Raw genomic sequence first — 27,698 nt, forward strand, 5'->3', positions numbered from 1 at the left:
TAGAACAAGCGGTGGAACCATCACCGTCATCATCATCGTCGTCGTCATCACCATCATCATCGCCGTGGAAACAAGAGGAGGAAGCATCACCACCACCATCATCACCATCATCATCACCATCATCGCCGTGGGAACAAGAGGAGGAAGCATCACCACCACCATCATCATCACCATCATCATCATCACCATCGTCGCCGTGGGAACAAGCGGAGGAAGCATCACCACCATCATCATCATCACCATCATCATCACCATCGTCGCCGTGGGAACAAGCGGAGGAAGCATCACCATCATCATCACCATCACCACAATCATCACCATCATCATCACCATCACCACCATCATCACCATCACCACCATCATCATCATCACTATCATTGCCGTGGGAACAAGCGGAGGAAGCATCACCATCATCATCACCATCACCACCATCATCACCATCATCATCATCACCATCATCATCACCATCACCACCATCACCACCATTATCACCACCATCACCATCGTCGCCGTGGGAACTAGCGGCGGCACCTCCCGTGTAACAGGCGAGGGAGATAACATCTCATAGCCACCGTGGCGTCACCGTCGCCCACAACTTCCTTCAGGCGGGCAAACCGCGGGGTGACGCGACAAGCCACCACCAACAGAGGGAACTTCGCACGCTGCCAGTGAAAGTAAACTTGAGTCCGTGTGTGAAAAACGACGGCGATGAGATGTTAACTTCCTCGCCTGGTCTACAGGAGGTCGTGGGTTCGATCCCGATCTTGACGCCTGCTGCTGCTGTATATTAAGAGTTTGCGTCTCTCTGTCTCTCATCATCATCACGGTGGCTAGGAGATGTTTACTACCTCGCCTGGTATACAGGAGGTCGTGGGTTCGATCGCGACCCTGACGCCTGCTGCTGTATATTTGGAGTTTGCGTGTCTCTCTCTCATCATCATCATCATGGTGGCTAGGAGATGTTAACTTCCTCACCTAGTATACAGGAGGATGTGGGTTCGATCCCGACCCTGCTGTATATTTGGAGTCTGCGTCTCTCTCATCATCATCATCATCATGGTGGCTAGATGTTAACTACCTCGCCTGGTATACAGGAGGTCGTGGGTTCGATCCCGACCCTGACGATGCCTGCTGCTGCTGTAGATTTGGATTTGTTATTAGATTTAGATAAGCCCCTCCACCCTCCCCTGAACCAGTATATAAGATCTTGTCTCTTGGATTTCCCTTCACTTGATACAATCAATTTGGCTGTGACGGTCCCACCTGAAGACGGAGACTTGTGTTGCCTCCGAAACGTCGTGATTTAATTGAGTTATTTTCATTTACTATTATTTTATTAATATTATTTTTTACCTACGTGACTTTACCGAAAAGATTATAAATCCTTGCCAGTCACGAAAACTTCAAATCTAGAAATAGTTTAGTTTTTATTTGTATATTTGTTTCAAGTGATGCCTTTACCTTGACTGTACTTGGCACTCCAATCCTGTTGTTTTTTTTATCTCGTCTTCGCCGTTGCAACGTTACGTTCTGACCCTGTGCCCCTATCGGTTTAGAGCATTTTGCTGCGATGAATATCCACGTGATGACGATGACGACGATGATGTTTGATAAGCAAACTTTATTGTTGAGCTGCCATCGTTCGCGATAACCACGTCGCTTCTGAATAAGAGTTGACACGGCAGCCCAGTGGGGCCTTACTAGCTAAAGTAAAACATTATTGAGTTCGGTACAAACCACCCACCCCACCCGCTGGAGCTAAGCACTTTTAAATCTCGATTTAAAGCTTTCGTGACTGCAGGGATTCATCTTCTTGGTTCTTTCGGTAAAGTCACGTAGAAGGGAAATAATAAAAATAATAAAAATAAAACATAATAGAATAATTCTCACGACGTTTCGGCCACAACGCAAGCAGCCGTCTTCTACGTGACTTTACCGAAAGAACCAAGAAGATGAACCAAGAAGACACTTAAATCATCATCTCTATTGACAAACTCATTCTGTTTATAACTGCTTGTTGTCCTAATGCTAATAGGGGGTTTCCCCCTTTTTTTCTGGCAACAAAACCGAAACCTTTTTACAAGGATTCACGTTACTGCATTGACCACAATACTTGCAGTCAAAATGCAAACAAAAAACACACTTTTTGGTTCTTTCGGTAAAGTCACGTAGAATGGAAATAATAAAATAATAAAAATAAGACATAATAAAATAATTCTCACGACGTTTCGGCCACAACGCAAGCAGCCGTCCTCAGGTGGAGAACAGGGCTGTCGAGAAGTCTGAGATTCAGACTCTGTCGTCTCCATTGACAAACTAATTTCTGAAGAACTTCTGTTTGTTCGTACCTCCCGATGACGATTCAGCACGCTTGGCTACGTACGGCCGCGCTAGAAGTTCGACAAACACACACGCACGTACGTACGTACCCACACCTCCGCACACCGCCGCCCATCGCCGTGAGAGATTTCCCCGCACGCGAAGATTTGGAAAGCGCCATGAGGCGGTGGGTGGGTGGCTGGGTGAAGTGAAACTTGCCGTCGGTTCGTGTCGTTACGAGGAAGTTGGGGGGGGGGGGGGGCGGCACAACAATTTGCGGTCGTCACGCCACGCAGGTGAGCACGCAACGCCCAGGTGCGCCCGCCCGCCCGCCAGCGTGAGTGAGATGTTAACTACCTCGCCCGGTACGCAGGAGGTCGTGGATTCGATCATGAACCCTGATGCCTGCTGCTGCATATTTGGAGGTTGTGTCTCTCATCATCATCACAGTGGCTATGAGATGTTAACTACCTCGCCCGGTATGCAGGAGGTCGTGGGTTCAATCACGACCCTGACGCCTGCTGCTGTAGATTTGGAGTTTGTGTCTCTCTCATCATCATCATCATGACGGTGGATAAAAGATGTTGACTACCTCGCTTGGTACACAGGAGGTCGTGGGTTCGATCTCGAACTTGACGATGCCTGCTCCTGTGTATTTGGAGTTTGCGTGTCTCTCCTTCTATCATCATCACCATCACGGTGGCTAGGAGATGTTGACTACCTCGCCTGGTATACAGGAGGTCGTGGGTTCGATCACGACCCTGACGCCTGCTGCTGCTGTATATTTGGAGTTTGCGTCTCTCTCTCATCATCATCACGGTGGCTATGAGATGTTAACTACCTCGCCTGGTATGCAGGAGGTCGTGGGTTCGATCACGACCCTGACGCCTGCTGCTGTATATTTGGAGTTTGCGTGTCTCTCCCTCTCTCATCATCATCATCATCACGGTGGCTCGGAGATGTTAACTATCTCGCCTGGTATGCAGGAGGTCGTGGGTTCGATCACGACCCTGACGCCTGCTGCTGTATATTTGGAGTTTGCGTGTCTCTCTCATCATCATCACTTTGGCTATGAGATGTTAACTACTTCGCCAGGCATACAGGAGGTCGTGGGTTAGATCCCGACCCTGACGCCTGCTGCTGCTGTATATTGGCAGTTTTCGGTGTCTCCCTCTCCGCGTTTGCGTGGATTTTTCCATGGGTCCTCCGGCATTTCCCCGCACGTTCAGAATCAACGTCACCACGCGTTCACAGTATTTGTCCGCTGCTGTAAATTTCCACGCGGTGACGACGCCGACGACGACAAGCCACTATCGTTCGCGACGGCCAGGGTCTGAAAAATCCACGCAGCAGCTCAAGCGGAGCCTTGCACGAAATAAAAACGTAGTTCAATAATGTAGGGGTGTTACGGGAGGGCAAACAAACACACCAGGTTATGCCCGCACGCGGAAGGATGCTTACATCCACGTCCGCATCGTTTAGCCTGGGGGGCTGAAACGGCGCTGTGATCCCCCACGGCCCCACCCCTCGGGGGGGGGGGGGAGTTGCTATATAAGGCGGTGAGCCGGTGGGCTCGGGGTTCAGTGTTTAGCTTAACCCAGCGAAGAGAGAAGACCAGCTAGATAGGCCTTGGGACTCTCCCCTGGATCGCTGTCCTTCTAGGGACTGACCAGGGCAAGCCAGTGGCGTGGCCCCGAGAGCCCAGAGCCGATGCTCTCGCAAGAGCCGGTCTGGTGACTCAGGGTGCCGTGATCCCAACTTGGCCAGAGCTGGATCAGCTAGCCTCCCCTAGCTCCGTAATGGAGGACCTGGGAGTAGGCTAGCCGGTTAGAGTCACTGGGGTCTCCCTGGTAGACGGGTGAAGGTGCCGTTACCCCTTCGAGTGTCGTATACCTTGGCCTGTGCCGAGTGTGAAGTTATCATAAATAAGGGTGCCTCCGACAACGTCGTCCACGTCTCATTGAAACTACTACAATAGTACAGAGGGGGAGGCGGGGGGGGGGCAAGTAGGGGGAGGGGGGGGGTGGCAGCGTGCGGCAGGCCTCACCGATGCGTTCCCTGGCGTCCAGAGTGAGCTCGCTGGCCTGCGTCGACTTGAGGATCTGCATGCGGATGATTTCGATCTTGGTTTTACTGTCCTGCAGCATTTGCTGTGCTGTGGCCAACATCTTGCGGTCCTGTGGAAAGGGCGAGGTGGGGGGTGGGTGGGTTATCATATTCGTAATCGTTGCCGTTGTGATTGTTACGTCGAACTCAGGGTTTTTTTTTTTTAGGGTCGCGGCTGCTGATGTGGGGGGAGAGGTGGGGGGAGAGGTGGGGGGCGAGGTGGGGGGCGAGGGTGGGGGTCGAGGTGGGGGGCAAGGTGGGGGCAAGGTGGGGGGCGAGGTGGGGGGAGAGGTGGGGGGAGGGGTGAGCGGGCGAGGTGGGGGGAGAGGTGAGGAAAGAGGTGGGGGGAGAGGTGGGGGTCGAGGTGGGGGGTCAAGGTGGGGGGAGAGGTGGGGGTGAGATGGGGGGCGAGGTGGGGGTCTAGGTGGGGGTCAAGGTGGGGGTCAAGGTGGGCGGGAGAGGTGGGGGGAGAGTTGGGGGGCGAGGTGGGGGGCGAGGTGGGGGGGGGAGCTGCTGCTCTCCCAGTTGGGGCTCACCATCAGACCCCCTGTACACCAGGCGAGGTAGTTAACATCTCCTAGCCACCCTGGCACCCCAAAGCCAATGCAATTGATTTGCATTTCCTTTGCGCCGATGGGCTTTTGGCGTCGTTCTCTGGGTGTGACTAGGCCACAGAGGAGGCTGTGGTAGCAGCTCTGGTGGGAGGCCAATCAGGACAACGCAAGCACAAGAGAATGGAGGGCAGCACAAGTACGTACGTTAAACTTTGTCCGCGCACCGTACCTTGGGCGACCGGACCGTGCGCTTAATCGGCGACGCGGCGCAACTGTGGCCCGTCCGCAAAGACCCGACGCTTCGTGCGGAGCGACGGGGCCAGGGGCAGTGGTCGCAACTGGGTACCCGATACCCGTACCCTACCCGATACCCGGCTACCCGTACCCGGCTACCTGTTTGCGACCCTGGTGCGGCCGGGTACGGGTAGGGGTAGGCCGTGAGTCACTGGTGAGTCACCGTTTGTCACTCATTTCCCAACGTCTTGTCTCTTCTCACAATTCAAGTTCCTAGAATCAACCCACCCGTGCCTGCAACATGGCTTCATCCCAGAGGTCGCAATCAGGTACCCGATACCCGTACACTACCTGTATCCGGCCGGGTACGGGTAGGGTACGGGTAGGGTACGGGTATCAGGTAGGGTACGGGTATCAGGTAGGGTACGGGTATCAGGTAGGGTACGGGTATCAGGTAGGGTACGGGTACGGGTAGGGTACGGGTAGGGTACGGGTACGGGTAGGGTACGGGTAGGGTACGGGTAGGGTACGGGTAGGGTAGGGTAGGGTACCCGTTTGCGACCCTGGTTCTCTAACCCCCTCCCTCTCTCGCCCCCGCCCCCTCTCTCTATTTAAGGCCTCATCACTGAGACGTTCTCTCTCTGTGTGCCTATGTGTTGCTCTCTCTCTGTGTATCTTGGTGATATCTGTCTGCTTATATGTATGTCTATAGTTTTCTGGTTAGATTTTTGTTGCTATTTCATTTATACCTGATGACGATTGCTTGTGTTGCAATCGAAACGTCGTAATATGCTATTATTTAATTTATTATTTTATCTTTATACGTGACTTTACCGAAAGAACCAAAGATGAATTCCCGCAGTCATGAAAGCTCCAAAATTAAGATTGAATCAAAACCCGTTTGCGACCTCTGAACAGGGGGTAGCGTCCACACAGCTACACTGTGGGGGGGGGGGGGTCAGGGGTGGGGGGGGACCCACCTTGGAGGGCCCGTTGGAGTACATCTGGATCATGTTCTCAGCACCTTGCTTGACCTTCAGCTCGATGTTGAGCTGCTTTTCGAGAGCTCCGATGCGAGTGTTGGGAGCGCTGGGCCCGGCCTCGCGACGCCCCGCGTCCGGGGACATCGGCTCGTCTGCGGAGGGGCAGAGACGACACGCGACGGTGACGATGATGACGACGATGAGGACGATGACGAAGACGACGACGAAGATGACGATGATGACGATGACGACGATGACGAAGATGACGATGACGACGATGACGACGACGAAGACGACGATGATGACGAAGACGACGAAGATGACGACGATGACGACGATGACGAAGACGACGATGATGATGATGACGACGAAGATGACGATGACGACGATGACGACGACGATGACGAAGATGACGATGACGACGAAGACGACGATGACGACGAAGATGACGATGACGACGATGACGACGACGATGACGAAGATGACGAAGACGACGATGACGACGAAGATGACGATGATGATGAAGATGACGATGACGAAGATGACGAAGATGACGATGACGACGATGATGATGACGAAGATGACGATGACGACGATGACGACGACGATGACGACGAAGATGACGATGACGACGATGACGACGAAGATGACGATGACGACGATGACGACGATGATGACGAAGATGACGATGACGACGAAGATGACGATGACGACGAAGATGACGATGACGAAGATGACGAAGATGACGACGAAGATGACGATGACGACGAAGATGACGATGACGACGATGACGACGACGATGACGAAGATGACGACGAAGATGACGATGACGACGAAGATGACGATGACGACGACGACGACGACGAAGATGACGATGACGACGAAGATGACGATGACGACGAAGATGACGATGACGACGACGATGACGAAGATGACGATGAAGATGACGATGACGACGAAGACGACGATGACGACGAAGATGACGATGATGACGAAGATGACGATGACGAAGATGACGAAGATGACGATGACGACGATGACGACGAAGATGACGATGACGATGAAGATGACGATGACGATGACGACGATGACGACGATGACGACGAAGATGACGATGATGATGAAGATGACGATGACGAAGATGACGAAGATGATGACGACGATGACGACGAAGATGACGATGACGACGACGATGACGAAGATGACGATGAAGATGACGATGACGACGAAGACGACGATGACGACGAAGATGACGATGACGACGAAGATGACGATGACGACGATGACGACGACGATGACGAAGATGACGATGAAGATGACGATGACGACGAAGACGACGATGACGACGAAGATGACGATGATGATGAAGATGACGATGACGAAGATGACGAAGATGACGATGACGACGATGACGACGACGATGACGACGAAGATGACGATGACGACGATGACGACGATGACGACGAAGATGACGATGACGACGATGACGACGACGATGACGACGAAGATGACAATTAAGATGACGACGACGATAATTACGACGATGATGATAATGACGACGACAACGATGACAATGATGATGATGAAGATCACAATGACAACAAAGATGACGATGATGACCACCACCACCCCTGCTGGACGCCCATCAACCGGAGCTCCGCAGCTCATCGCATTCCCTCCAGCGCCGGCTCCCACCACCACTCCACCACTCACTCCCTCCACCACCACCACTCCACCACCACCACTCCACCACTCACTCCACCACCACCTCCACCACCACCACTCCACCACCACCACTCACTCCCACCACCACCACCACTCACTCACTCCCTCCACCACCACCACTCCACCACCACCACTCCACCACTCACTCCACCATCACCACCACTCACTCCCACCACCACCACCACTCACTCACTCCCTCCACCACCACCACTCCACCACCACCTCCACCACCACTCACTCCCACCACCACCACCACTCACTCACTCCCTCCACCACCACCACTCCACCACCACCACCACTCACTCACTCACTCCCTCCACCACCACCACTCACTCACTCCCTCCACCACCACCACTCCACCACCACCACTCCACCACTCACTCCCACCTGTGACGTCGTCGGGGTCTTTGACGACGATGTGCGCGTCGAGGTCCTGCAGCTCCTGGTGGAGCTGCTCGATCTTCTTGCTGGACACCTTGAGGAGGTTCTCCACGTTGGCCAGGTGCTTCTTGTCGGTCGTCACCTTCCTCAAGTTCTCGCCTCCCTCCTTGATCTTCAGCTCCTAGATACACATGGAGACGGAGAGAGAGCGGGGGGGGGGGGCGAGGGAGGGGTGGTAAATGTGGATGATGATTCTAGATTTGAAGCTTTCGTGACTGCAAGGATTCATATTCTTAGGTTTTTTCGGTAAAGTCACGTAGGTAAAAAATGTAAATTAATAAAAGTAAAATAAAATAAAATAAAAATCACGACGTTTCGGAGGCAACACAAGCTTCCGTCTTCAGGTGGAACCGTAATTTTCTCATTCACTTGATACAGCTGTCGTGGCTGTGACGGTTCCACCTGAAGACGGAAGCTTGTGTTGCCTCCGAAACGTCGTGATTTTTATTTTATTTTACTTTTATTAATTTAAATTTTAATTTTTTACCTACGTGACTTTACCGAAAAAACCTAAGAATGTGGATGATGATGATGATGGTGGCGGTGATGTCGCTGTTGATGTCGCTGTGAGCACAATTCAAGGTACGAGAGAAAGAGGGAGGGCGATGATGACGACGATGGTGGCGTCGTTGCCATCACCGAGCACAGATCATGGTACTAAGAGAGAGAGAGAGAGAGAAAGGGGGGGTAGTGCATTTCGATGTTGATTTTAATGTCGGTGATGTCGCTGTTGATGTCGCTGTGAGCACAATTCAAGGTACGAGAGAAAGAGGGAGGGCGATGATGACGACGATGGTGGCGTCGTTGCCATCACCGAGCACAGATCGTGGTACTAAGAGAGAGAGAGACAGGAACATATTGAAGCGTCAACACGAATAGAAACGTGGAAAAAACGGTGAATAAATCAGCGCAATAACGCAACAAATAAAATACGAATTCTAACCCTACAGCAAAAAAAGATGACTTCGCTTAAGGGGCGGGTCCCCGATTGGAAGAGGTCTGTATGGATATGTAATGTGAGGATATGTCCGGGTTGCTGATGGATGACACCTCGTTACGATGATTGGCTCTGCCGGTCCTGGTCACATAGCCAATGGGGAGAGGTCTAGGGGCGTGGCCCTGACGTCATGGGAAGGTGACAGCTGTAAGTAGTGAGGATTGGTTCTGCTGGCTTTAGCCACAGCCAATGGGGGGACGAGTCAGGGGCGTGGTCCTGGGAGCCTACGATGGAGTCTAGAAGATTCCATAGAGGGTAACTAGGATTGGTGGAAAGGTACCACGTGACCCGGGTATTAAAAGGGGTGGAGACGGACAACACGTGGTCAGATCTGGAACGAATGGAGGGTGAGGCCACGCTGGAGCGGAGTCCAGGTTGCCACGTGGTCCAGGCTGCCACGTGGTCCAGGCTGCCACGTGGTCCAGGCTGCCACGTGGTCCAGGCTGCCACGTGGTCCAGGCTGCCACGTGGTCTATGGCTGCCACGTGGTCCAGGCTGCCACGTGGTCCAGGCTGCCACGTGGTCCAGGCTGCCACGTGGTCTAGGGCTGCCACGTGGTCTAGGGCTGCCACGTGGTCCAGGCTGCCACGTGGTCCAGGCTGCCACGTGGTCCAGGCTGCCACGTGGTCTAGGGCTGCCACGTGGTCTAGGGCTGCCACGTGGTCCAGGCTGCCACGTGGTCCAGGCTGCCACGTGGTCTAGGGCTGCCACGTGGTCCAGGCTGCCACGTGGTCTAGGGCTGCCACGTGGTCCAGGGCTGCCACGTGGTCCAGGCTGCCACGTGGTCTAGGGCTGCCACGTGGCCCAGGCTGCCACGTGGCCGAGCGTGTCTTTCTCTCTCTCACGCTGTCTGTCAGCAGCGTGAAGGAATAGTAAGATGGGAGTGTTGTGAACGAAAGACAAATAAAGACCGGATTCCAGACGTCGCTTCCACGACCTTTATTACAGATATATAGCGATCTGTAGGGTTCTTTATAGGGTAGGGATCTGTAGGGGAACCCACCTTGTGTATCTCCTTCTGGATCTGGTCCTTGAGCTCCTGGAGTTTCTGCTGGACGCTGGTGTCCGACAGATCCATGCTCTGACTGAGGCCCAGCCGCTGGGTGACCATGAGGCTGGTGGGGTCTCCCTGCACGCAGCACACGTGTAGTGACATAGGTTCGAATTAGGTGCGCACACACACACACAGCTTGGAGGCAACACTATTTATTAAACGGTAAGTAATATAACACCGTACACGAGGTGGTGACCACCTTCCTCAACTCACTAACACTCTGGAACACGACACGGAGTGGACCAGGCAGGCGACGGGCTGCCTGGCCCAGGACGACGACCCGGGACTTGAGGACCGATGATGTCGTGCTCACTTCGGATGTTCAACACACGCACCGACGTTCAACCACCCCTCTACGATTAGCGCGTCCGGCTAAGCTGCGGTGCGAAAGAAGTTCAACGTACGTACATGCGTACACGCAAAACAAACTATTTAGGAAGATTTGCCGCGTAGCCTTTAACGCAGGGGTGGGAAACGTCCGTGTCAGGCCCACAAAATCATTTGGTGTGGCCCTGGCAAGGCAACCGCAGACGGGACTCGAAATTCAATAAATCTCGGAGCAAACCTGGAAAAGCAGTTGCGAGTAGCAGCATCATCATCATCAACACCAGCAGCTCACATCATCACACGCCTCGCCAAAGAGAAGCAGTTCCAGCCCATCGCGTTAGGGGCGAGTTAATTAAATGTTTGACCAAATATAACAAGGGGCTGATTTTTAAGTTCATAGTTTCGTACGGCCCGCGAATGATGTTATATAAATATCCAAGTGGCCCTTGGCAGAAAAGAGTTTCCCCACCTCCGCTTTAACGGGACCGCGGGGCCCAAAGTGCCTTTAGCAAGCAGCGCTTATGAAGGCCGGCACGGCGCATGAGAAGGTGCCATGGGTTGGCTGACCGAGATGACCGGTAGATGCACCACCAGCTGTACCCCCCTGCTGTGCCAGGCTAGGTGCAGGAGGTCTCGGGACAGACCCTGCAGGTGCCATGGGTTGGCTGACTGAGATGACCGGTAGATGCACCACCAGCTATACCCCCTGCTGTGCCAGGCTAGGTGCAGGAGGTCTCGGGACAGACCCAGCAGGTGCCATGGGTTGGCTGACTGAGATGACCGGTAGATGTACCACCAGCTGTACCCCCCTGCTGTGCCAGGCTAGGTGCAGGAGGTCTCGGGACAGACCCAGCAGATACCATGGGTTGGCTGACTGAGATGACCGGTAGATGCACCACCAGCTGTACCCCCTGCTGTGCCAGGCTAGGTGCAGGAGGTCTCGGGACAGACCCAGCAGGTGCCATGGGTTGGCTGACTGAGATGACCGGTAGATGCACCACCAGCTGTACCCCCCTGCTGTGCCAGGCTAGGTGCAGGAGGACTCAGGACAGACCCAGCAGGTGCCATGGGTTGGCTGACCGAGATGACCGGTAGATGCACCACCAGCTGTACCCCCCTACTGTGCCAGGCTAGGTGCAGGAGGTCTCGGGACAGACCGAGCAGGTGCCATGGGTTGGTTGACCGAGATGACTGGTAGATGCACCACCAGCTGTACCCCCCTACTGTGCCAGGCTAGGTGCATGAGGTCTCGGGACAGACCCAGCAGATACCATAGGTTGGCTGACTGAGATGACCGGTAGATGCACCACCAGCTGTACCCCCTGCTGCGCCAGGCTAGGTGCAGGAGGTCTCGGGACAGACCCAGCAGGTGCCATGGGTTGGCTGACTGAGATGACCGGTATATACACCACCAGCTGTACCCCCTGCTGTGCCAGGCTAGGTGCAGGAGGTCTCGGGACAGACCCAGCAGGTGCCATGGGTTGGCTGACTGAGATGACCGGTAGATGCACCACCAGCTATACCCCCTGCTGTGCCAGGCTAGGTGCAGGAGGTCTCGGGACAGACCCAGCAGATACCATGGGGTGGCTGACTGAGATGACCGGTAGATGCACCACCAGCTGTACTCTCTACTGTGCCAGGCTAGGTGCAGGAGGTCTCGGGACAGACCCAGCAGGTGCCATGGGTTGGCTGACTGAGATGACCGGTAGATGCACCACCAGCTGTACCCCCCTGCTGTGCCAGGCTAGGTGCAGGAGGTCTCGGGACAGACCCAGCAGATACCATGGGGTGGCCGACTGAGATGACCGGTAGATGCACCACCAGCTGTACCCCCTGCTGTGCCAGGCTAGGTGCAGGAGGTCTCGGGACAGACCCAGCAGGTGCCATGGGTTGGCTGACCGAGATGACCGGTAGATGCACCACCAGCTGTACCCCCTACTGTACCAGGCTAGGTGCAGGAGGTCTCGGGACAGACCCAGCAGGTGCCATTGGTTGGCTGACTGAGATGACCGGTAGATGCACCACCAGCTGTAACCCCTACTGTGCCAGGCTAGGTGCAGGAGGTCTCGGGACAGACCCAGCAGGTGCCATTGGTTGGCTGACTGAGATGACCGGTAGATGCACCACCAGCTGTACCCCCTACTGTACCAGGCTAGGTGCAGGAGGTCTCGGGACAGACCCAGCAGGTGCCATTGGTTGGCTGACTGAGATGACCGGTAGATGCACCACCAGCTGTACCCCCTGCTGTGCCAGGCTAGGTGCAGGAGGTCTCGGGACAGACCCAGCAGGTGCCATGGGTTGGCTGATTGAGATGACCGGTAGATGCACCACCAGCTGTACTCTCTACTGTGCCAACTTGCTGCATTTTCGCCGCCTGGCGCAACACTCGTTGCTATGAGCTCCCGACTACACACAAAAAAAGACAAAGATCCCCCGTGTAGCCTCTACAGACTGTAGGGGCAAGTGCTGTTAGCGAGCACCTATGAAGGCACACGAGGGGGTGGGTGGCCAGCTACACGCCCGGCTGCCTTTGTCTCCCTAGTGGTCATGTATACTACACACACCGCACCGGATACTCATTTGAGGCCGAGTCTACCTAGGGCAGGCCCAGCACTGGCTCAGATAATCGTCAGCGGTTCATTTGCGCAGCGCCCTACTAACTGCTACACTACCACACACACAAAGATCCCCCATATAGCCTTAACAGACTGTAGGGGCAAGTGCTATCAGTGAGCACCACACGTGTACACACACGTGTACACACGTGTGTGTACACGTGTGTGTACACGTGTACACACACGTGTACACACACACGTGTACACACACACACGTGTACACACACACACGTGTACACACACACACGTGTACACACACACGTGTACACACACACACACACACGTGTACACACACGCGTGTACACACACACACACACACACGTACACACACAAACCCGTGTAACCACACACACAAACCCGTGTACACACACACACAAACCCGTGTACACACAGACACACAAACCCGTGTACACACAGACACACAAACCCGTGAACACACAGACACACACGTGTACACACACACACACGTGTACACACACACACACGCAAGCGGACTCGTACGCACGCCCGCGAGGTGTGTTGCCAGGCAATCCTCGCGGTGCTCACGGCGTTCCGTTAAAGCCTCCTCGGTAACCCAACACCGCCCGCAACTCCCCCCCCCCCCCCGCGTCATTTCGTTGCCCCCCGATCCGGTTGCAGCAGAATTCAGAGCGAGAGTTTCCCGGCTGAGCCGCGGGACGGAAAAATTAACCCGTAAAAAAATAACCCGTAAAAACAAAGTTTTTCACTATAAATCCTTTATATGCGTGGCATCGGGGCGGCTAGAGTCCTCTCGTCCTCTGGCTTTAGATGGCTGCCACCTATGGGTCAGATGATTGTGTGCCAACATTAACCAATTGGTAAATAAATATTTTTTAAAAATTCCCTAAACAGTGTAAAATTTTTGAAAAAATTTTCACGAAAATTCATTGTCACGCACGACGAGTCTGTGTGCAAAATGTCAGCTCGATTGGATCACGGGAAGTGGGTTAAAAAACGACTGAAAGACTTGCAGAGTCCTAAGCAAGCAAGCGAAGTTAATATAAAGGATTTAAAAACTAAATGTTTCACTATAAATCCTTTATATGCGTGGCATCGGTTTTATTTTATTATTCATTTCTGTTTTTCTTGAGTAAGAGTTTCATTTTTATCACGTTGGTATTTTAAATAAATTATGAAAAATGTTTTTTCATAAAAAGTGGAAAATTTAGGAAAATTTTTTTTCACGAAAATTAATTGTCACGCACGACGAGTCTGTGTGCAAAATGTCAGCTCGATTGGATCACGGAAAGTGGGTTAAAAAACGACCGAAAGATTTGCACGGTCGTAAGCGCGCAAGCAAGCAAGTGAACTTAATATAAAGGATTTAAAAACCAAAAGCTTTATATTGTGACCAGGTAAGGGCCCACCGAGCGATGTACAGGTGACCCCGGCTGTCACGTAGAAATGTACAGCTGCCAAAGAGTCTAAAAAGGCACGTTTCTACATGCGGAGGGGGAAAAAAATATCAGAAAACCGGAAGAAAAATCCACGCGACCATGGGGAGAGAGACATGCAAACTTCAATATACAGCAGGCGTCGTCAGGGTAGGGATCAAACTCTTTATCCTCCTGTATACCAGGCGAGGGAGTTAACATCTCCTAGCCATCGTGATGATAATGAGAGACACGCAAACTCCAAATATACAGCAGCAGGCATCGTCAAGTTCGAACCCACGACCTCCTGTACACCAGGCGGGGTAGTTAACATCTCCTAGCCACCGTGATGAGAGAGAGAGAGACACGCAGACTCCAAATATACAACAGCAGGCATCGTCAGGTTTGAGATCGAACCCACGACCTCCTGTCCACCAGGCGGGGTAGTTAACATCTCCTAGCCACCGTGATGAGAGAGAGAGAGACACGCAAACTCCAAATATACAGCAGCAGGCATCGTCAAGTTCGAACCCACGACCTCCTGTACACCAGGCGGGGTAGTTAACATCTCCTAGCCACCGTGATGAGAGAGAGAGAGACACGCAGACTCCAAATATACAACAGCAGGCATCGTCAGGTTTGAGATCGAACCCACGACCTCCTGTCCACCAGGCGGGGTAGTTAACATCTCCTAGCCACCGTGATGAGAGAGAGAGAGACACGCAAACTCCAAATATACAGCAGCAGGCATCGTCAAGTTCGAACCCACGACCTCCTGTACACCAGGCGGGGTAGTTAACATCTCCTAGCCACCGTGATGATGAGAGAGAGAGACACGCAAACTCCAAATATACAACAGCAGACATCGTCAGGTTCGAGATCGAACCCACGACCTCCTGTCCACCAGGCGGGGTAGTTAACATCTCCTAGCCACCGTGATGAGAGAGAGAGAGAGACACGCAAACTCCAAATATACAACAGCAGACATCGTCAGGTTCGAGATCGAACCCACGACCTCCTGTACACAAGGCGAGGTAGTCAACATCTCCTAGCCACCGTGATGATGATGATGAGATAGAGAGACGCAAACTCCAAATATACAGCAGCAGGCATCGTCAGGTTCGAGATCGAACCCACGACCTCCTGTACACCAGGCGAGGGAGTTAACATCTCCTAGCCACCGTGATGATGATGAGAGAGACACGCAAACTCCCAATATACAGAAGCAGGCATCGTCAGGGTCGAGATCGAACCCACGACCTCCTGTCCACCAGGCGGGGTAGTTAACATCTCCTAGCCACCGTGATGATGAGAGAGAGAGAGAGACACGCAAACTCCAAATATACAGCAGCAGACATCGTCAGGTTCGAGATCGAACCCACGACCTCCTGTCCACCAGGCGGGGTAGTTAACATCTCCTAGCCACCGTGATGATGATGAGATAGAGACACGCAAACTCCAAATATACAGCAGCAGGCATCGTCAGGTTCGAGATCGAACCCACGACCTCCTGTACACAAGGCGAGGTAGTCAACATCTCCTAGCCACCGTGATGATGATGATGAGAGACACGCAAACTCCAAATATACAGCAGCAGCAGGCATCATCAGGGTCGAGATCGAACCCACGACCTCCTGTCCACCAGGCGGGGTAGGGGAGGCGGGATACAGGGCAGGGAGCCACATGGAGTGTCAGCTTTCCTGTAGCTATGTTGGTGGAAAACTGGGGCGTCTCCACGACAACCAAACTTTGTCTCCACCGGCACATCCAGCTGAGCCAAGTGCCGCAGTGGCAAGGAGATGTTATCCGCCTCGCCTGGTCTACAATAGGTCGTGGGTTTTATTCCGACCCCGACGCCTACTGCTGCTGTATATTTGGAGTCTGCGTGTCTCTCTTAGCATCATCACAGTGGCTAGGAGATGTTAACCGCCTCGCCTGGTCTACAGGAGGTCATGGGTTCGATTCCGACTCCGACGCCTGCTGCTGCTGCTGTATATTTGGAGTCTGCGTGTCTCTCTTAGCATCATCACAGTGGCTCGGAGATGTTAACTACCTCGCCTGATCTACAGGAGGTCGTGGGTTTTATTCCGACCCCGACGTCTGCTGCTGTATATTTGGAGTCTGCGTCTCTCTCTCTCTCTCTCATCATCATGATGATGATGAAAGAGAGAGAGAATGACCAGGGTCAACGGCGGCGTGGTGTATTCCGCAAATATACCCGACTGTGAGGGTGGGCACAAGCCGGCGTGAGTAGGTGAAATGTTGAGTTTTATAAGGGCACCACGTGGTGACCAGCCCCTCCCCACCCCACCCAACCCCACCCTCCCCACCCAGCCCCTCCCCACCCTCCCCACCCAGCCCCTCCCCACTCTCCACCCAGCCCCACCCCTCCCATTTTTGGATGCACGACGGACGGACGGACACAATAATCCCCTGTGGGCTGGTGGAACCAGGTGGTTCCTACCAGTATAATTGGATACAGCTTTGGCGACAGCCAACACGAGGTGGTGGATGGGTGGGTGGTTGAATGGGGATGATCGGTGGGGGTGTAGGGGTGAGGCCGCAGTAAATAGGTCGGTCTATTTATATATCTAGAAAAATAAGAAACCCACGAACACGCTCCGGCCGCGAGGAATGTGGACCTGACAAGATTCGGAGACGCCGCTCGGCTGCGCGCCGATATCAACACGGCCGCCATTCGCCGCGACGTCACCACCACGGCGCCCGTGCCAGGCCAGGTGCACATTGAGGCCATCACCCGAGGCTTGCCGTAACGTAAAGGACCGTGGCCAATTACAGCCAACGTCAGTTGACCGTGGACAATTAGACCCAAGCCGAAACATAACATGTAAAAAAAGAATGTTGACATTTTTTTTCAATGATAGAATATAGTATTGTCATCAGTATGACATAAGCATACCAAGTTTGCAATCGATACCACATTGGGAAGTGGGTTAACCCATTTCAGTTTAACACGTAGCAGGCTTTCACGACCAATATCATCCACAATGCAGGTGTTTTTTTGGGTCAGGTCGCGTTCATATATTAAAGTGTCGTTAACCCCGCCACCACCTGGCACAGCCAGCTAGTAAGGTTTGTCACGTAAACGGAACGTGCCCAGCTCAGTTTGTAAATGTTGTGGCTTGGCTCTCCAACACACCGGTTAGTGCTGTACTAGTAACGAATTGGTCACATTCTGTTTACGTGACAAACCTTCACTGATTGGCAGTGCCGAGTGGTGGCGGGTTTAACGAAACTTGCGCGACCTAACCCAAGAAGATAAACATTATGGATAACCCATTTCACTTTCACTTTCCAGCTGTGACAGCTTTTCAGCATTCCCCGTGTGATGGCTTCAAAGTGCACCTGGCCTGGCACAGCGGAGAGCGCACAGATGGCACATCTGCCAGTCATCTCGGTCGGTTAACCTATACCACCTGGGTTTGTGCCCGTGACCTCCTCCTGCCAGCAGTGAAAACCTTTCCACACTTCCCGTGTGATGCCCTCAAAGTGCACCTGGCCTGGGACAGCGGAGAGCGCACAGGTGGTGCATCTGCCAGTCATCTCGGTCGGTTAACCTATACCACCTGGGTCTGTGCCCGTGACCTCTTCCTGCTAGCAGCAAGAGCCTTTCCTCACTTTCCGTGTGATGCCCTCAAAGTGCACCTGGGTCGCTACGCCACCTCTCATTGCAAATTCTCTAAGCACCAGAGGTCGCAAACGGGTTTTGATTCCTTACCCGTACCCGTACCCGGCCGCACCAGGGTCGCAAACGGGTAGCCGCACCCGGCCGGGTACGGATACCCGTTCCCTACCCGTACCCTACCCGTATCCTACCCGAAATGAGTGACCAACGGTTACTCACCAGTGACTCACGGCCTACCCGTACCCGGCCGCACCAGGGTCGCGAACGGGTACGGGTATCGGGTACCCGATTGCGACCTCTGGGATGAAGCCATGTTGCAGGCGTGGGTGGGTTGATTCAAGGAACTTGAATTGTGAGAAGAGACAAGACGTTGGAAATGAGTGACAAACGGTGACTCACCAGTGACTCACGGCCTACCCGTACCCGTACCCAGCCGCACCAGGGTCGCAAACAGCTACCCGTACCCGGCTGGGTACGGGTAGGGTACGGGTATCGGGTACCCGGTTGCGACCTCTGCTAAGCACGCACCTCTCCCCCCCCCCCCCGGTCTCGCTCTCCCTTCACAGCGCCTTCCCTTTGCTGCTCACTTCCTTCCCGGTTTTTTGTCGTTGTTCCGTTTTTCTCCTTTTGGCGTCGCCGTTCGGCGTCGCGCCCCGAAACTCACAGGGGGCGGAAAAATCAAAAGGCTGATTTGGGAACGTCTCGGGTTGCTGATGGTGCCGAATTCCCACCGGCCAAGTCTCACCAGGGGGTGTTCGACAGCGGAGTGCAGCGGTGCCTCGGTTAACGGTGTCAATTGGTTTCGGCGAAAATCCTCGTAGATTGAAGTTGCCGTTGATCGAGTGTAGGAAACGCACGTCAGGGGGCTCAATTGGTTCCAATGCGATGGGGAAGTTGACCTTTTTAAAATCCTTTATATTAAATTCGCTTGCGTGCTTGCTTCGGACCGTGCAAATATTTCGGTCGTTTTTTAACCCACTTCCCGTGATCCAATCGAGCTGACATTTTGCACACAGACTCGTTGTGCTTGACAATTAATTTTCGTGAAAATTTTTCCAAAATGTTACACTGTTTAGGGAATTTTTAAAAAATATTTAATTACCAATTGCTTAATGGTGGCAGACAATCATCTGACCCATAGGTGGCAGCCATCTCAAGCCAGAGGACGAGAGGACTCTAGCCGCCATGCATATAAAGGATTTAGAGTGAAAAACTTTGTTTTTACGGGTTAATTTTTTACACGCTTTTAATTCACTCACTCTGTCTGTTGTTGTATCCTGAAATCTTGTAACTCAATTTTAAACGACTGAGAGGCAGAGGTCGCAACCGGGTACCCGATACCCGTACCCTACCCGATACCCGGCCGGGTACGGGTACGGGTACCCGTTTGCGACCCTTGTGAGGCCGGGTATGGGTACGGGTAGGCCGTGAGTCACTGGTGAGTAACCGCTTGTCACTCATTTCCCAACGTCTTGTCTCTTCTCACAATTCAAGTTCCTAGAATCAACCCACCCGCGCCTGCAACATGGCTTCATCCCAGAGGTCGCAATCAGGTACCCGATACCCGTACCCTACCCAATACCCGCCGGGTACGGGTAGCCGGGTATTGGGTAGGATACGGGTACCCGTTTTCGACCCTGGTGTGGCCGGGTATGGGTAAGGAATCAAAACCCGTTTGCGACCTCTGCTGAGATGACTGGCAGATGCACCACCTGTGCTCCCCCACCTGTGCCAGACTAGGTGCAGCAGGTCACAGGGCAAACCCAGGTGTGCCATGGGTTAACCGACTGAGACGACTGGCAGATGAATCACCTGTACCCCCCCCCAACCCCCATTGTACCACCTCACTGTTTGTTTTCGCTTGCACACACAGTACATGCACAACAACCACACCACCCGCCATTCACCACCAAGTGGCAGTGACGTCCCCAAGGTGCCTGTGCCAGGCCAGGTGCACTTTGAGGGCACGTGAAGTGTCGAAGGCTCGCTGGCAGGAGGTCACGGGACAGACCCAGGTGCCACGGGTCGACCGACTCAGATGACCGACAGATGCATCAGCTGTGCACCCCCTACTGTGGCAACTCGCTGCATTTTAGCCGCCCGGCGCTCCGCTCCTCATTGTGAGCATCACTCCTCTGTTGGAGGGCAATTGGCTTCAACTGACCAGTAGCATCCTTCACGAGCCTCCTCTGCAGTACAAAGATCCCCCGTATAGCCTTAACAGACTGTAGGGGCAAGTGATGTTAGCGAGCAACAATGAAGGCCGGAACGGTACACGAGGGGGGTGGGTGGCCAGCACCACGCCCGACCGCCTTTGTCTCCCCAATGGCGATGTTTACACACCGCACCAGGTACTCATTTGAGGTTGAATCTACTTAGGGGAGACCCAGGACCGGTTCAAATAATCGTGAGCGGGAATTTAACTCTGGTCGCTGGTTCATAGCGCAGCGCACTAACCGCTACACTACCACGCACACACGTGCACACACACGCACACACGCACACACGTGCACGCACACGTGGGCACACACACGCCAACTCCACCGCAGTCCACTGCCCTTAACGTCACTCGCCCCTTCACAAGCGGAGCAAACGATCTCACGGCAGGGTTCAAAGAGAAGCAACCTGCCTCCAATTTAACGTCTTAATTGAAACCGAGAACGTCTACTGCCCGTGGAGTACATTTAAGGTGAAGGGTGAAAGGGGTGGCAGGAGCTGGGAACAATATACAAGGACAAAGATCCCCCGTGTAGCCTCTACAGACCGTCGGGGCAAGTGCTGTTAGCGAGTAGCGGCACCTGGGAAGGCCGGCACTGTGGCACACGAGGGGGCGGGTGGGTGGCCAGCACCACGCCTGATCACCTTTGTCCCACCCAGCGGCGATGTTTAGACACCACTGCTCATTTGAGGCTGAGTCGACCTAGGGGAGGAGGCCCAGGACCGGTTCAGATAATCGTTAACACTGGTGTTGGTGGCCGTGAGCGGGAATCTAACTTGGGTTGCCGGGTTCGTAGCGCAGCACGCTAAGCGCTGCACTACCGCTCCCCACACACACACACGTGTACGTACGTACACACACACACACACACGTGTACATACACACACACACACGTGTACGTACATACACACGTGTACACACACACACGTGTACATATACACACACACAACAGAGATAGATAAAAACAAGGCATGGAACGCACAGCGAGGCCTTAAATTCCAGAGGCCCGGTGGGTTCAATAATCACGGCATCTGGATCAAGGTGGTGCTCAGAGATGGAAGGACAGACAGACGGGCAAGCTGGACAGTTGCACGGACAAATGAACGGGCATGCAGATGTATGAACTTATAGACAGATGCACAACCGGATGGGCAAAACATTAACATGCGGGCAGACAGAAGGACAGAGACACCAATGGATGGACGGAGAAATGGATCAGTGGATGTAAAGACAGATGCCAGATTGATGGGACGACTTGACAGTGTCTCACAATGTCCCTAATGACAACACAACTCATCTTCTTGGTTCTTTCGGTAAAGTCACGTAGAAGGGAAGTAATAACATAATAAAAATAAAACATAATAAAATAATTCTCCCCGACAGACCTGGTCTTCACCTGAGGACGGCTGCTTGCGTTGTGGCCGAAACGTCGTGAGAATTGTATGTTATTATGTTTTATTTTTATTATTTTATTACTTCCCTTCTACGTGACTTTACCGAAAGAACCAAGAAGATGAATCCCTGCAGTCACGAAAGCTTTAAATCGAGACAAAACAACTCTTAAGATGTGTTCATAACGAATCACCTTTAGAAGAAATATTGAAGGACGGATTTTTTTTTAAAAGGCAATGTCCGGCATCTACCGCTCCCGTTGGCAAGATACATCGCTTCCCAACTGACCCAACGCTTGTATCAAAGCCGCACAGAGGGATACAAATTTATGAAAATAATGTACAGGGATAATGCACTTACAAACATTCGACTCACGAACTTTCAGAGATATGAACAAACCCCTTTAAACTCCTTCAACAGATTCGAGCAGCGACTCTCTGTCTCTCTCTCCGTGTCCACCTCTAAACCCACCTGCAGTTTTGCCGCACTGCTAAAAGCGCCTCTCGCACGCAACAACTCGATCACACTTCCTGGAGAATTGTCGCCCCGAGCCAAAACAGCGCCCCCCCCCCTCCCTTCACGCTACCTGCCTGCCCCCCACTCTCACACCTCCCTGCCCCCCACTCTCACACCTCCCCACTCCCCCCCCCCACACACAGCATCGTCAGTGCCTCCACGCAGTGTACAGTGCATCATCGTCATCATCATTCTTCTTCTAAATAAAGGCAGGCGCCTCGTTACGTAATACACATGGGGAGGCGGGTGGGGAGGGATGATTTTGGGGGGAGGTTTAGAGGTGGGAGGGAGAGAGAGAGGGGGAGGGTGGAAGGGGGTTAGAGGGAGGGATGGAGGGAGGGGGAGAGGAGGGGGGAGAGGAGGGGGGGAAGGAGGGAGGGATGGAGAAAGAGAGGAGAGGAGGGGGGCGGGAAGGAGGGAGCGAGGGAGGGGGAGAAGGAAGGGGTGGGGAGGGAGGGGAGGAGAGGGAGGGGTGGGGAGGGTGGGAAGGGAGGAGAGGGGTGGGCAGGGGAGGGAGGGGTGGGGAGGGAGGGGTGGGTGGGGAGGGAGGGGAGAGGTGGGGAGGGAGGGGAGGGGAGGGAGGGAGGGGAGGGGTGGGGAGGGAGGGAGGGAGGGAGGGGAGGGGTGGGGAGGGAGGGAGGGGTGGGGAGGTGAGGGAGGGGAGGGGAGGGAGGAGAGGGGTGGGAGGGGAGGGGTGGGGAGGGAGGGAGGGAGCGGTGGGGAGGGAGGAGAGGGGTAGGGAGGAGAGGGGTGGGGATGGAGGGAGGGGAGGGGAGGGAGGAGAGGGGTGGGGAGGGAGGGGTGGGGATGGAGGGAGGGAGCGGGGGGGAGGGATGGAGGGAGGGGTGGGAAGGGTCTCCCCCCACGCTTGTCGGGTGGTTATTTTTGGCAACGCTTCGTCAGCAGACTCCCCCCTCCCGCCCCCGAACGACCAAACACGTCACGGGCGATTCGACAATTCAGCCATCCTCATCATCGCCGTCATCCTCATCATCATCATCGTCGCCGTCATCGTCGTCGTCATCGTCATCCCCCACGATTGACCGACCGCGATGTCGATCGCCGTCAAAAAAAGTGTGTGGGGGGGGGGGTGACCACTTTGTGAATTGCATGCAATTGGCCGCAGGCCTCGAGCAGCGCCAATAACTTCACTACAGATGCTGGCAGTGGACTAAAGTGGCCTTGTGAGAGACACCCACACCCAGAGACTCAACACAGAACCTCACAGATGCTGACAGAGTGGTATAGTGGCCTTCTGAGAGACACCCAGACCCAGAGATTCAACAGAGCATCTCACATATGCTGGTAGGGTGCTGTAGTGGCCTTCTGAGAGACACACAGACCCAGAGATTCAACACAGAACCTCACAGATGCTGACAGAGTGATGTAGTGGCCTTCTGAGAGACCCAGAGATTCAACACAGAACCTCACAGATGCTGACAGAGTGATGTAGTGGCCTTCTGAGAGACACGCAGACCCAGAGACTCAACACAGAACCTCACAGATACTGGTAGGGTACTGTAGCACCTTATGAGAGACATCCAGACCCAGGGATTGAACACAGAACCTCACAGATGCTGACAGAGTGATGTAGTGGCCTTCTGAGAGACACACAGACCCAGAGACTCAACAGAGTATCTCATAGATGATGGGTAGAGGACTGTAGTAGCCTTCTGAGAGACACGCAGACCCAGGGATTCAACACAGCATCTCACAGATGCTGTCAGAACGCTGTAGTAGCCATAGTTGCCTTCTGAGAGACACGCAGAGCCAGGAGATCCAACACAGAACCTCACAGATGCTGGTAGAGGACTGTAGTGGCCTTCTGAGAGACACAGACCCAGAGACTCAACACAGCATCTCACAGATGCTGTCAAGCGCTGTAGTAGCCATAGTTGCCTTCTGAGAGACACCCAGACCCAGGAGATCCAACACAGAACCTCACAGACGCTGGTAGAGGACTGTAGCACCTTATGAGAGACACCCAGACCCAAGGATTGAACACAGAACCTCCCAGACGCTGGTAGCGTACTGTAGCACTTTATGAGAGACACACAGACCCAGGGATTGAACACAGAACCCTCCATGACGCTGGCTTGCAGAGCGCGCGGTGTAAATGATTACCATTGGGCAATTCAACAAATCAGTGGCTCGCCTCGTCTCGTGTCTATTAATAGTTCCCCAGATTCCGCACACGCCAATTTTGGATCCAAAGCATTTAATGTAGCTGCCCCAAAGCGTTTGGAGCCTCCTAATAAGTTTAAGTCTCTTGGCATTTAACTATTTCGCCCCTGACGCCTGCTGCTGTATATTTGGAGTCTGCGTGTCTCTCTTAGCATCATCGCGGTGGCTAGGAGATGTTAACTACCTCGCCTGGTCTACAGGAGGGCATGGGTTCGATCCCAACCCTGATGCCTGCTGTATATTTTGAGTTTGCGTGTCTCTCTTAGCATCATCACGGTGGCTACGAGATGTTAACTACCTCACCTGGTATACAGGAGGTTGTGGGTTCGATCCCGACCCTGACTTCTGCTGTATATTTGGTGTTTGTGTGTCTCTCTCATCATTATCACGGTGGCTAGGAGATGTTAACTACCTCACCTGGTATACAGGAGGTTGTGGGTTCGATCCCGACCCTGACTTCTGCTGTATATTTGGTGTTTGCGTGTCTCTCTCTACATCATCACGGTGGCTAGGATATGTTAACTACCTCACCTGGTATACAGGAGGTTGTGGGTTCGATGCCGACCCTGACTTCTGCTGTATATTTGGTGTTTGTGTGTCTCTCTCATCATCATCACGGTGGCTAGGAGATGTTAACTACCTCACCTGGTATACAGGAGGTTGTGGGTTCGATCCCGACCCTGACTTCTGCTGTACATTTGGTGTTTGCGTGTCTCTCTCTACATCATCACGGTGGCTAGAAGATGTTAACTACCTCGGTTGGCATACAGCAGGTTCATGGGTTCGATCCCAACCCTGACGCCTGCTGCTGTATATTTGGAGTTTGCGTCTCTCTCTCATCATCATCACAGTGGCTAGGAGATGTTACACTGCTTGCTGTTGCTGTTCTGTTTAGTTTGTTATCATTCCCCACCACCACCCCCGCACCTTCGATTCAACACGGTTGGCTACGTGCGGCGAGGAAGAGGTTCTGCAAGATACAAAAATAAAGGACAAACACTCAAATAGAAAGCTTGGACAACGTAGAAAAACAGTGACTTCCGGCAAAGATTCTACTACAATCTTGATTTGAAGCTTTCGTGACTTGCAGGAAACCGTAACTCTTTGGTTCTTCGGGTAAAGTCACGTAGGTAGAACAATAACAGATCACGACGTTTCGATCGCAACACAAGCAATCGTCATCAGGTGGGACAGCCACAGCAAGAAAACAAACTGCTACAAACCCGTGCTCAACTGAACTCGGCTTAATCTATTTTCATTTCAGCAGGTGTAAAGTCCCCACTGAGCTGCTTTTTCAGAAGCTACCAACCGGGCAATCGCAAATGATAGCTCAAGGAAGCGGCTTATCATCACCATCGTTGTGTGGAAGTTTACAGAAGCAGCCACATGCTCGAAAACGCGTCACGTTGGTTGTAAATATGGAGGGGGAAAAACCGGAGGACCCGGAGAAAAATATCCACGCGACCACGAGGAGAGAGACACACAGACGCCAGATATACAGCGGGCATTGTCAGGTTCGGGATCGCACCCACGACCTACTGCATACCAGGCGAGGTAGTCAACATCTCATAGCCATCGTGATGATGATGATGAGAGACACGCAAACTCCAAATATACAGCAAGCGTCGTCAGGGTCGGGATCGAACCCACGATCTCCTGCATACCAGGCGAGGTAGTCAACATCTCATAGCCACCGTGATGATGATGATGAGAGACACGCAAACTCCAAATATACAGCAGCAGGCGTCATGGTCGTGATCGAACCCACGACCTCCTGTATACCAGGCGAGGTAGTTAACATCTCCTAGCCACCGTGATGATGATGAGAGAGACACGCAAACTCCAAATATACAGCAGCAGGCATCGTCAGGGTCGGGATCGAACCCACGATCTCCTGCACACCAGGCGAGGTAGTCAACATCTCATAGCCACTGCTGGCACCTCAACAATCGCAGTCAACTCCCAACAATGACACCCCTTCCAATGGTGCTGTTTGTCGCTGGCCAGCTTAACTATTTGGCCCCGTGCTCAGCAGCATGTAAATAAATAAATGAAAGTGCGTGCCCGCTTCAGATGGTACAGCAGCATCCCCTAAGGGGGGGGTATTGCAAGCTCGAACAGAGAACTACAATGTGTAATATATTTATTTTTATAAACCACAGCCTGAATCATCTGTACTTGACCCAGCTGGTTTGGCAAGCTGTTCCAAGTGTAAATATTTTCTTTCTTTAAGATAAAGGTGCAGCCCTGCAATTATTTGTTCACGCCACCGCGAACGGAAAGGGATCTCCCCACCCCACCCCACCCAACCCCAACACCAGAGACAGCGCTGGAGAGAGAAAGAGAGATCCCCCGTCTGGTGGACAGGGTAGCTTGGCCTACTCTTCCACACTGCCCATCGGCTTTATAATTCTTCTTTCGTACGCCGGCTCCTGATGTAGTGGATGCAGAGCAGAGGTCGCAAACGGGTTTTGATTCATCTTCTTGGTTCTTTCGGTAAAGTCACGGAGAAGGGAAGTAATAAAATAATAAAAATAAAACATAATAAAATAACTCTGTCTTATCGACAGACATGTTCTTCACCTGAGGACGGCTGCTTGCGTTGTGGCCGAAACGTCGTGAGAATTATTTTAATATGTTTTATTTTTATTATTTTACTACTTCCCTTCTACGTGACTTTACCGAAAGAACCAAGAAGATGAATCCCTGCAGTCACGAAAGCTTTAAATCGGGTTTTGATTCCTTACCCGTACCCGTCGCACCAGGGTCGCAAATGGGTACCCGGCCGGGTACGGGTACCCGTTCCCTACCCGTACCCGTACCCTACCCGAAATGAGTGACAAACGGTTACTCAACAGTGACTCATGGCCTACACGTACCCGTACCCGGCCGCACCAGGGTCGCAAACGGCTACCCGTACCCGGCTGGGTACCCGTACCCGGCTGGGTACGGGTAGCCGGGGTATCGGGTAGGGTACGGGTATCGGGTAGGGT

At 53.2% G+C, this 27,698-nt stretch overlaps 1 protein-coding gene across 2 annotated transcripts in view; it reads right to left on the reverse strand.

Moving 5' to 3' along the window:
- LOC133361110 (serine/threonine-protein kinase N2-like) overlaps positions 1-27,698 on the reverse strand; it is a 109,519-nt gene that overhangs the window by 31,380 nt on the left and 50,441 nt on the right. For both annotated transcript variants that reach the window (XM_061579944.1, XM_061579942.1), the window contains exons 2-5: positions 10,363-10,488; positions 8,309-8,483; positions 6,194-6,348; positions 4,367-4,496 (exon numbers count right to left, since the gene is read on the reverse strand). In XM_061579944.1, coding sequence (XP_061435928.1) covers positions 4,367-4,496; positions 6,194-6,348; positions 8,309-8,483; positions 10,363-10,488 — 586 coding nt within the window. The remainder of the gene's footprint in view (positions 1-4,366; positions 4,497-6,193; positions 6,349-8,308; positions 8,484-10,362; positions 10,489-27,698) is intronic.

The sequence above is a fragment of the Lethenteron reissneri genome, chromosome 71 (genome assembly GCF_015708825.2).
Source record: "Lethenteron reissneri isolate LAM-NWPU_2019-01 chromosome 71, ASM1570882v1, whole genome shotgun sequence".
Lineage (NCBI taxonomy): Eukaryota > Metazoa > Chordata > Hyperoartia > Petromyzontiformes > Petromyzontidae > Lethenteron > Lethenteron reissneri.